General features: G+C 43.1%; 1 protein-coding gene across 1 annotated transcript; it reads right to left on the bottom strand.

Moving 5' to 3' along the window:
• On the bottom strand, window positions 1-1,266 carry LOC102669456 (uncharacterized). The gene has a single exon (XM_006575827.1). The coding sequence runs from the start codon at window positions 1,264-1,266 to the stop codon at window positions 1-3; it is 1,266 nt and encodes a 421-aa protein (XP_006575890.1).
• Window positions 1,267-12,189: the final 10,923 nt, after the last annotated feature.

The following is a 12,189-nucleotide window of genomic DNA, read 5'->3' as shown; positions in this document are numbered from 1 at the left end:
CTAGTAAGGAAATGGAATAGATCTACCGCCCGACACTGCTGAGGGGTGTTGAGGTCTTTGAGGAGCCGTGTCCCTGGTGAAGTGTATTACCAAGGGTTTAGGCTTTTTAGGTCCTTCTTCATCTGCCGACTGCATGTATACATGTTGTTCCTCCTCCCTCTTACTGCCGACCTCAAGTCGGCCTTGGTCTATCATCTGTTGTAATAGATCTTTCACTGCCGAACATGTTTCCATGTCATGGAGTACACCTGGATGCATTAAGCAAGAATCTCCTTTGCACCCGCCGCAGGGAATTATGCCCGCCTTTTGCAATGCTTTGTAGATAAACCTTCTGGGGGTCGTTACGTCCTTCAAAAGCTTGGGCCCGTGTGACCTACTCACCTCGATGGCATTAACCGCCCCCCCTCCATGATTGGCAAGCGGGTTTGTTTTTATGTTGGGCCCATCCTCTTGAAAAGTCAACCACTCAGCCTCTATCAAGCTTTGGACCTTGCTTTTCAAGGCCAAACACTGTTCGATCGAGTGGCCTAGGGTCCCCCCATGGTATGCGCAGGTCGCGCTAGGGTTATACCATTTTGGGAACAGAGACTGGAAGATCTTTCCCGGGACCACCACGGCCAATTGGTTGGCGATGAGAGATGGCAAGAGTTCCCTATATGTCATTGGGATCGGGGCGAAAATCTGTTCCGGCCTTGGCGAAAAGTTCCTTGTCGTGTTTGTGCCAAAGTGAGCGTTGTCGGGCGGGTGAGGCTGAGTCGGAGCCGAAGCCCGAAGAGCTCCCCCCTGTGGGGGTGTGGGCGCCCTTGGTTGGGTGAGTGCTGTATCGGAAGAGGCCTCGGCGCGAGCCGAAAACCTCGGGTGATGTTGTGCATATTGGTGGGTACCGTGGGGGGTTTGCGGTGGCTTAGGCCATGCAGGGGTTGAAGTGACGATATGGGCATCTTCCTCTTTCCTCTTTGCCCCATCTATTTCGGTCTTCCTACTGTTGGCACCTATCGGGGAGACGTAATCAAACTTTCCCCTCTTCAAACCCACCTCAATCCTTTCTCTGGCAAAGACCAAGTCCGTGAAGCTGGAAGGCATGTAGCCCACTAATTTCTCATTGTAAAATACAGGCAAGGTATCCACCATCATAGTAACCATTTCCCTCTTGACTATGGGAGGGGCTACTTGCACTGCCAGGTCCCTCAACCGCTGAGCGTATTCTTTAAAGGACTCGCTTTCCCATTTAACCATGTTTTGCAGTTGAGTCCAATCGGGAGCCATGTTAGAGTTGTACTAATACTGCCTAAGGATGGCGATAATCAGATCCTTCCAGGTGCGGATGCAGGAAGCTTCTAGATTAGTGTACCAGATGACCGCTGCCCTGGCTAAGCTATCTTGAAAGAAATGCATCAATAACTTCTCGTCCCTGGAATATGCACCCATCTTGCGACAGTACATTTTTAGGTGATTCCTAGGACAACTCGTTCCTTTGTACCTATCGAAGTCAGGTACTTTGAACTTCGGAGGGATGACAACGTTCGGTACCAGGCATAGGTCGGTCATGTCTGTGAATGGATAATCACCAAACCCTTCAATAGCCCTCAATCTTTCTTCAATGAGATCGAGTTTCCCCTTTCCTTCTGCTACCTGGGGTGGCCCTCCCGCGGACAAAAACATTGGCTGCGTTGGGTGGTTTCAAGGTTCTCCCGTGATGTTGGGTTGAGGTAGTGTGTTGGGCGCCGGTCCCTCGGCAGGAAATGGGGAGTAGGAGTCGACGTCTCCCTGAGCATGCTCTCGATGATCCTCGTGGACCTCGTCAGGATGTTGAGGAGGCTCCCCATCGAGGATGAGGGGAGGAACATGACCCGCGTCGTCACGTATGACTGGTGGTGTGTAATTAGGTGGTAAATCGTAGGGGTAAGTTCCTCGGCTGTACCCCGGATGCGGGTTGCTGATGTGCCCCGGTATGCTTCTCTCTCATCCCACCATGTTTGGAATAGGGTGGTGCACGACAGTTGGGAGAGTCGGCTCTGCTTCGGCAGCCGAACTAACAACGGCAGTGGTGGCCGCGTTACTCTCCATTAGTTGTTTCATTCCCAGCATGGCATCCATCATGGAAGCCATTTGTTCTTTCAAAGCCGACATGTCGGCTTTCATCTGTTCCTGTACTTCCTCTAGGTCACCCATCGTCCTAGATTTGGATCTGGTGCGATAGGGATGCCTTGGGGTGCGTTTAGTTATGGCGTCTTTCCTAAAAAGACCAAATGTGAGGAGTATGTAATGAGAAATGAATGTATACTAGAGATGGAATGTGGGAGTGATCTAATTCGCACTATTTTTTTGCAGTAAAATCACGGGATAAACTCATTTTATTCAGAAAGTTATAACTAGTCAAGATCTGAGTGACAATATAAACTCCCTAACGACTCTTAATTATATGGGCCATCAAGTCTATCATGTGCTGACAATAGCGGAGGAGCCCATGGATCTCCTCGGGGGCGGAGTAGGTGTCTGCCATAGCTTTGGCCTTTGCCAGCAATTGGGGAAGTTCTTGACTCCCGTTCAAAGTAAGAGCAAACCGGTCGATCCACATCGTTGCTTCTTGATGTAACGAGTCAATCACCCTTCCTCTAGCCTCCTTTTCCGCGTACACTCGGGCGTATTCGTCTGCCACTTTGTGCTCATGGGCTGTGGCTAGATTTAATTCTTCTTGGTACTTGCCAATGATGGCTAACATGTTTGTTTCGGTCTCGCATAACCGCTAAGACAAACTCCTCTTGGACCTTAGGCAAACCCTCAATTCATCCTTCAGAATCAAACTGTCTACTCGCGATTGGTCCCTTTCTTCTCTTCGGAGCTTAAGCTCACTGTTACTGCCCCACAGAGCCCCTCGGAATTTGTTTCGGCCATGTTCTTCCTTACGGGCCCTCTTGGTCTCTTGCTCCAAGGCCTTGGTGGTGGCTATATTGACGCCTCTCAGTTTGGCGTTCTCCTTTCGGATCCTAACAGCTGCTGACTTGAACTTTTCTTTGACTATTTGGGCTTTCTCAAGTTCTGTCTTGAGGGCCTGCACCTCTTCATCTTCTTCCAGAGTTTCAACCTCCATCCCCTTAGTGGTCCTCAAACTCAAGAGCCAATCTAGATCTTGTGCGTAGGCTTTCAACCACCTATGGTAATCGCCGATGGGCCCATTGCTACTCCACTTAAGTTCCTTGTCCTTCCTTTGCGACATTTCCCATGCCTTGTGGACCTTCTGAAGCACCCCCGCGTTGGTGCTATCGAAACCTCGTGTAATAAAAGGTATGAGGCCTTCCTCTAATGGCACCCCTCTCCTAGGGTAACCAAGTTGTCTTATAGCGAGGACGAGATTGTAATTGATGCAACCCCTTGTCCCAATCAAGGGAACATTTGGAAATTTCCCACACGAAATAAGAATCTCGGTTCTTCCTTCCTTCCATCGGGGGAACCAATTGACAGGCGCTCCTTCTTTGCTCGCTAAGAGTCGGTCCCAGTTTGCCTCTTTTTTCTCGGTGCATGAGCGGTGGCCTTCTAGCGGGCAAACGTGTCTCATCTCTTGGCAAAAGAAGTGTGAAACCAACCATATATAGAGAACTGGTGTACAACAAATGATCCTTGCATTGTTCTTCTCACATCTTCGGTCGAATGTGTCATATAGATCGGCTAAGATAGCGACAACCGGGCTTTCCTTGCGGTCGTAAAAGGCGAGAAAAGCATCAATCGCTGCCCAGTCCACCAATCCATCCACATTTGGAAAGAGGACCACCCCGAAGATCAAAAGTGCCAGGATGTCCATGAACGGGGCCCATTTGTCTAGACTTGCCAAGACTCTCGCCTTTGATTCCAAAAATTTCCTCGGTACCCCAACCACCCCATTTTTGACTTGCTTCCCGCGGTCCAATTCCTGTGTCGAGATTTTGACTATTTTAGAAATTCTAGCTAAGGAGGGATAGAATCTCGAGAAGAGATATGGTTTCCTTCCTCCCAGAGGGCATCCCAAGATCTCTTCAAACTCTTCCACGTGGGTGTTAACTGGAAGTCCCCTAAGGTGAAGCACCTCAAAGGCTGGTCATAATATTGGGCGAGGGAGACAATGGCCTCCGTGGAGACCTCTGCCATGGTTAGGTCCCAGATCTTACCATAAGCTTTGCGAAAGGCTTGTTGCTGGAGCTGACCCATCAACTATCCTAACTCTTTCAGACTGGCGACTCCTAGGCTCTTGATCTTGACTTGATAGAACCTCTTTTTAAGCGAAGGCGCCTGGCTCAATCCCATGTTCATACTAAAGTGGAATAAAAACCAGCACAAATCAAGACTTCGACATCTATCATAGAAGAAATGGATGAATGCACGAAGAAATGCGTATGGCACAGATGCATTTTACGGATACGAGAGCCCGAGTGATTATCTCTTTCTTAAATACAACATTCGGGCAGCATAGCGCCCGATGCATGCATTTAAGAAGGTGACACAGACCTTCCGTCTTCTCGTGACAAAGTGAGGGGATTAAGACGCAACCCGTGCATGATGACATGATGCAGATACGAAAAAGGGGGAAGGGTAACAAGGAGATGTACACAGCATGGCAATATCCTCAAATAATCACACAGCGAAGGCGTACATGACATTTTAGGTTATATGCATGGCAATGTTAAAAAGGAACGCGGCGTGTTTGCTTCGTTCCTCTACTTTAGGGACCTAAACGGGAGGAACTACAAGGCTTTTAGTGTTAACTCCCAAGTTTGTCATATCTCCCTAAATGGTTTCTAGAGATATTACTCCCTTCGAAAAACATATTGCGGCACTAGGGACTACCAGCAACAATATGTTATCAAAGAGAAAAACTCTAGATGAGGGTTCACTGTTATCAAGCAAGTCGGAGACCCAACATGACCACTGATTCACCTCTACTCCTTATGTTCCCATGGACCCAGGTATAGGGCCCCTTTTCAACTCATCGTGTGTGCAAAAAGTGTTGGTGTTGTGTGCATCAAATGAATACATATTTAACTCATGCATACATTAAAACACACATACAACATCGAAGAAGTTTATACAAGAACATAAAGGAAAAGGGAAACTGATGAAAGGGAAAACACAACTTTTGCACAAAAGATTGATAGGCCTAACTCTCTAAAAACACTCCCTAGTGGAGTCGCCAACTGCCACAACCTACCCTTCGGCGGGCGGGCGACGCGAGGGCTCACGGGTGTGTCTTCCAAGAAAGGAAAATGCGCGGAGTCGCCACCAACGTTTATTTGAGGAAAATGTCGGAAAAACCAGAAAGGTGTGGTCTACGAACTTTAAGTGTGAAAGGTTTGGGAGTTATTTTTACGCACGGGGAAGGTATTAGCACCCCACGCGTCCGTCACAAAGGACGACAGCCTTTAACCAAGTGTGCAATATCATGTCTTCGATTTTTTTTTATTTTCTCTTTTTTATGTTTTTATGTTTTTATGTTTTTTTGTATTTTTTATCTTTTTGTGGTCGACAAGGGTGTTTCCCTCGCTCCTACGTATCCTCAATTGCGATGAGGAAATTAGACCTACGTAGTACTTTAAGAACTAAACGTTGGTTAAGTTGTTTTGATCTTTTTCCGTAAGATCGATTTTAACCACGCAAAAGTCATTTAAGGCGTTGGACCATTAACGATCTCTTATTTTTTATAGGAAAGAAACGTTAAGGCGTTGGACCATTAACGATCTCTTGTTTTTGGTCAACAAAAGTGGGGCTTTTGCTCCTACATATCCTCCATTGCGATGAGGAAATCAGACCTACGTAGTTCTTGCAAAAGCGGTAAAGTTACATGTTGATTTTATGCTTTTGAACGGTCCATGTTAACCGATAAAAGCAAAGAGGACCGTTTAAGGTGTTGGACCTTAAAGCGGTCTTTAGTGATTTTTGCGGACAAAGCTTCATTTGTGAGTTGATTTTAGCCTTAGTTTCACTTTGGTTATTAGTCAATTCATTCAAGGAAACTTCCAAAGAAAAACGTTCGATTGATTTTTTTGGTTATTTTATTCAAAAATATTGTGATTATTTTATTATTATTTTTCAAGATATTTTGATTATTTTATTATTATTTTTCCTTTTCTTGGTTTAACCGTGGTTACAGCGTGAATGATCGGTTGGATTTTATTTTAACAGTGATTAAACAACATTACAACACAAATGATTGGTTGAAATTCATTTTATTATTTATTAGGTGAGAAAACGGCTTAAATAAATGGTTAAAGCACGTTAAAAGGGGGTACGAAAAACAAACAAAATGAAAATAATATACGCGAAACAAGTGGGAACCACTAAGGTTGCATAGAATGAATTGAAAGATTCGATTTTGGGAACTTACCGGTTGAAGACCGAAGAACCATGAAGAACAATGATGAATGGTGAAGAATCTTCACGAAATCGTTCACGGAAACGTCTCGGAAGCGTTACGGAAGCACCTCGGCTTGGATTTTTTCCACGGCAACAATTTTCCTCACTAATTTCGAGAGAATCCTAAAATACCAGAAGGGGTGAACCATTTACTCTGCCCTCTTTCCCCTATTTATAGGAGAAAAGAGGGAGGTGGTTGCCGCCCAGCTCGCCCAGGCGAGCTGGGTTGCTTCCACCAGAAGGCACCGCCTTCTGTTGGAACTCCTTGGAAGGCCCAAGTGGGCCTGGTTGCTATTTGCACCCCCCTTTTTACTAAATACACCCCTTTTGTGTTTTTTGCTGATTCCTTTCCAAAACGTTACGGAACTTTACGAATTATGTAACGACACCCATTTTCTTTCCGGAATGTTGCGAAACTTTACGGATTACGCAACAATGCTTTTTTTGACTTCCAGAATGTTACGAAACTTTACGGATTGTGCAACAATGCTTCTTTTCGACTTCCGGAATGTCACGAAACTTTACGGATTACCTAACGATGGGTGTTAAGTACCTCGAGGCGGTCATGCGAAGGTTGCATGCCACCAAACATTGGTCCCCAGACGAAATTAGGGTAAGACACTTGGTAAGCTATTTCAGTGAACAGGTATGTAAACTATCTATGCAAAAACAAAAATCACGCAAGAGAAATGATGTGTAAAAACAAGTACAAAACGCGTTGGTCTTCCTAATAGGTGCTTGATGCTAAAAGGATATTCTCTATCTAACAATACTCATGTGTTCCTATAGTGTCCCTTGAGATGCTAAACACCGATTCCTCATGATAATTTAGCCTAATCCTGATCAAGCATCGTCCTCAGATTCCTCTTGTTGGACTAAACTCAACCAGGACCGCATTAAGACAAACATATTACAATTAAATTATCGTACCCCGATTCCTCGTGATAGTACAACAACTTAGCCCTGTCCTATCAATGTCATCAGAATCAGAAGAGTTTCCACTCTTGAATGACCCTAACAAAGCATGCATCTACGTGATCAAGGTAAAGGCATACTAGAATGAAAAGCTGATAGCACAGAGAACACACAAAACATCATTAAATAGATAGAAAGATATTTACATCAAGTACCTACCGGGAAGATCCAACAGAGGATTTTATCTTTCCATAACCAGGAAGCCTCATTTACAACAAAGAGAAGAGCAAGATGAAAGATTCCAAAAATAGAAGTGGTGAGGATGTCTCATTCACCTCTAGGATCTCACAACTACTCACAAACTCATCTCAAGCTCTCAAAACAACATCCTCTTCAAGCTATGGCCTCTGCAGATCTTCACACAGCAACATATCTCAAAACTCTCTGGAAACTGGATCTTTCTCTCTCTAGAATCACTAGAAATGCAAAGCTTCAGCTTTCAGCACAAACTCTCTTCACAAAATCTGATTTCAGGCTTAAATAGGTGGCCTTGTTCATGCTTGTCCGTTTAGCGCAATTCTAAACAGCTTAGCATACATTAGTGAATTTCGGCTTAGCGCATGCGTTTCTTGCTCAACGAATGGACTGAAGCGGTGCGCTTAGTGAGATGAAGCGGTGTGCTCAGCGAACTTGTACAACTCATCTTCTTCCATATTCTTCCTCGCGCTTAGCCAATAAATGTTGCGCTTAGCGGATGCTCGCTAAGCCAACATATTGGCTTAGTGAGAAGGTGAAAAACAACACTTTTCAAAGTCGCCTAATTAACCTGAAATTGAGAGAAAATGATTATTAAACACACAAAATGGAAGTACTAAGTATTTATTACCTATATTTAACTGAAAGTACTTGTAACACTACAAAATAACCATAAACTGCGGAAGTTTCATACAATTTACACAGGTTTTATACATAAAAGTTAGTCGTATTCATCGACTAACAACTCCCCCAAATTTACAATTTTGCTTGTCCTCAAGCAAAAAGAGAACAACTTAGTTGTCCTCAAGTGACAATAACATGCAGTGATCATCAACAAAGGTGTATGCAGCAAAAATTACTGATTGCATGATAAAAAAATGAAGCATTATGTACTCATCACTTGTCTTTCACAAAATATGCAGCTTTCAAAGAGAAGAATAAAATGTAAGCTGTATCATTAGATGAAGTTAATCATAAGACAAATATTAAGGAAAGTAGCTTAAACCACAGTCTCACGGCTACTGTTTCACTCAAGCACAAGGGTTTAAGCTATTCATTAGTAACAACTAGCAAGAGGTCCAATCTTTGCACTTCATCTCATGCCATAAAGTCAAAAATGTATAAATAGTATCAAAAGGACTTTCCCAAGCTTGTAGTGAGGCTTGGCTTCAAAAATTCATTGGTTTTTCTAGCATTCAAAGGCTTAGATTCTAAGAGAACACAAATCCTAGACTTATCCAAGTGATCTTTTTCATGTGCTTAGCTTGCTCATTAGCTTTTTCACTTTCATTTGCTTTTGACCTTATTACATCATCACACCTTTCCTTTTTTTGCTATCTTTTTCTTTCTTCTTCTCTTTTTTTTTAAACATATAACTTATGTGTTGTGTGTGTTGATGCCTTATCTCTTTCTTTGCATCCCAATTAGTTCCACTCCCCCAAATTTGGGGTAAATTTTCTTTGAACCATATGCTCTCCTAGAATCTAAACATGGTATCTGGAGATAATTATTTAAGTTCAGGGTTCAAATTTTTGACAAAATCATTCAGCTCATAAAGGGTGCAAAGGATACAATTATCATTCAAGGTAAGCTTTTTGGTCAAAAGGCTTGTATATGCATAATCATGGCCTTCATCATGTCCTCATTTATACATTTCATTCTAAAATTTAGAGATTCATGCGAAGATTATTACTCACAACTACTCGTTCACTCACAGTGTAAGATCACACTCTCACCGGTTTTGGTTCAAGCTTTTCTTTCTCAATCAATATGTCTAATGACTAACAATTCTAATTGCAAGTTCACATTCTTGTTCTTTCTTTGTCTAACATACACACTTGTTCAAACTCATGAAAAGGAACACAAACTCCATCACAATAATGCATTCAATTCAAAATAAAAGCATACAACCATTTTCACAAATCAATAAAAGTGCTTCACTGCCATATCATCAAAATCAAGTTAAACTGTTCCATATGCTTAAGAATAAGCAAACCAACTACCCAAAAATAAAACTAGCAGTGTGTCGCAACCTACCCTTCGGCGGGAGGGCGACGCGTGACTCGCGGGATGCGTGTTCCACGAAAGGAATACGCGTGGAGTCGCCACCAACGTTTATTTGAGGAAAACGTCGGAAAAACCGGAAAAGACGCGATCTACGAACTTTAAATGAAAAGGTTCGGGAGTTGTATTTACGCACGGGGAAGGTATTAGCACCCCACACGTCCGTCATAAGAGACGGCAACCTTTAATCGAATGTGCAAACATGACCTTGATTTTTATGTTCCCTTTTTATGTCTTTATATCCTTTATACCCTTTTTATATTTTTTCTCTTTTTGTGGTCGACAAGGGTGTCTCCCTTTGCTCCTACGTATTCCTCAATTGCGATGAGGAAATCAGACCTACGTAGTTCTTTTTTATCAAGTGATTCTTGTTTACTTAAAAGGTGATCATTTTAAGGCGTTGGACCTTGAAAATGATCTATTTTACTTAGTAAGAAATTGAAATGACAAACTTCAAAAACCTATTTTTATGGACGAGCTTGACTAGGCGAATTGATTTTAGCCTTAGTTTCACTTTAGTTATTAGTCAATTCAATTAAGAATGAGAAATCCCAAAGAGAAAACGTCCGATTGATTTTCCGCTTTATTTTAATAAAAGACGTTTTTTTATTATTATATTGTTATTTTACCTCTTTTTTTTGATTTCCAACGTGGTTACGGCACGACTGAACGGTCGGAATTCATTTTAACCGAAGTTTAACGGATAATACAATTCAAACGATCGGTGAAAATTTATTTTATTTTTAGGTTAAGCGAGAAATGACTTAAATAAAATGGCTTAAGCACGTCAAAAGGGGGTATAAAAAGTAAATGAAACGAGAATAAAAATACACGAAACACAATGTGGACCACCACGGGTACATAGAATGAATCGAAAAGTTTGGTTCGAGGTACTTACCCGTTGAAGATCGAAGAACGATGAAGAACGAATGAAGAACGTCGAAGAACGGTCAAAACCTTTGCGAAATTCCTCACGGAAACGTTACGGAAACATTTCGAAAGTGCCTCGGCTTGGATTTTCTTCACGGAAACAATTTTTCCAAGCAAATTCGAAAGAGAGAGAAGTGCCTAAGGGGCTGAACCATTTTTCACTTCACTTCTCCCCCTATTTATAGAAAATTGGGGAGAATCTTGCCACCCAGCTCGCCCAGGCGAGCAGGGTTGCTTCCTCCAGAAGCAACAACCTTCTGGAGGAATCTTCTGGAGGGCCCAAGTGGGCCTGGTTGCTATTTGCACCCCCATTTTTACTAAGTACACCCCCCTGCCTTTTTTTTTGGTGATTCTTTTTTCGTAAAGTTACGAAAACTTACGAATTTCGTAACGATACTTGTTTTCTTTCCGTAATGTTACGGAACCTTGCGGATTACATAATCATCCCCTTTTTGACTTACGGAATGTTACGGAACCTCACTAATTGTGCAACGATGCTTCCATTTGATTTCCGGTGTGTCACGGAACCTTACGGATTGTGCATCAATATTTTCTTTTGTTTTCCGGCATGTCCCGGAATTTCACAAATTTCCTAATGATGGGTGCCAAGCACCTCACAAGGACCAAACAAAAGTCGCATGTCATCAAGCAAAGGTCCCCGGACGAAATTAGGGTATGGCACAGTGTATATAAACATAAAAGAGATACTGTACTAAAACCATAATTAAAACAATAATAAACCAAAAATCAAAAAGTTTCATCAGGAATCAAAATTCCTGTGACTGGTCCTGGGTGTCCTGTGTCTGAACATCCTCCTCATCTATCAGATGCAATATTGGAGTAGCTGGAGGAGAAGTGTCCATAGCCAGGACTGGTGTAGTAGGGTCCTTTGGCATCTCTAGAAGAGGAGTGGAGGGGTTTGTTGCCAGCTGAGGTGAGGGTAGGTTCACCACTAGTGCAGAAGGCTCTGAAGTAGCCTCAAGGGATCGCTCAAGAGTGGCAGCAGCTACCTGTCTCACCTGTGTCTCCTCTGCCTCTTCTCCTATAACAAATGGCTCCGAGTTGGTGGCCTCAGATGACTCATCCTCCACATGTTGAGGTACCTGAGCTGTGGGACCTTCATCTTCCCTATGAAGAGAAGGTTGGGTCCCGGGCTAGGCTACTATCTCCCTGAACTGCTCAACTGAGGGAATAGATCTTGAAGGTGCCACCACCTGTAAACTCTGTAATAGAATAATCTGCCCCTGATGGATGCTCTAAAGCATGGTGTCATACCCTAATTTCGTCCGGGGACCATCCGTTGTTGGGATGCGACTCTCATTTTACCACTTCAAGGTATTTGGCACCCATCGTTAGGCAATTTGTGAAGTTCCGAGACATGCCAGAAGCCAAAAGAAAAGCGTCGTAGCACAATACGTGAAGTTCCGTGACATGCCGGAAATTAAAAGGAAGTGTTACTGTGCAATTCGTAAAGTTCTGTAACGTTCCAGAAGGAAAAAAAGGGATGATTACGTAATCCGTAAAGTTCCGCAACATTACGGAAAGAAAACAAGTATCGTTACGAAATTCGTAAGTTTCCGTAACTTTACGGAAAAAGAATCACCAAAAAAAAAAAGCAGGGGTGTATTTAGTAAAAATGGGGGT

This window comes from Glycine max, chromosome 2, assembly GCF_000004515.6.
Source record: "Glycine max cultivar Williams 82 chromosome 2, Glycine_max_v4.0, whole genome shotgun sequence".
In the NCBI taxonomy this organism is placed as follows: domain Eukaryota; kingdom Viridiplantae; phylum Streptophyta; class Magnoliopsida; order Fabales; family Fabaceae; genus Glycine; species Glycine max.
Note: the sequence above shows the minus strand (reverse complement) of the source record. Positions and strands in the feature narration are given on the sequence as shown.

What these genes read in the sequence shown, in the direction of transcription:
- LOC102669456 (XM_006575827.1), bottom strand. Translation starts at nt 1,266, where the DNA reads ATGGCTCCCGATTGGACTCAACTGCAAAACATGGTTAAATGGGAAAGC.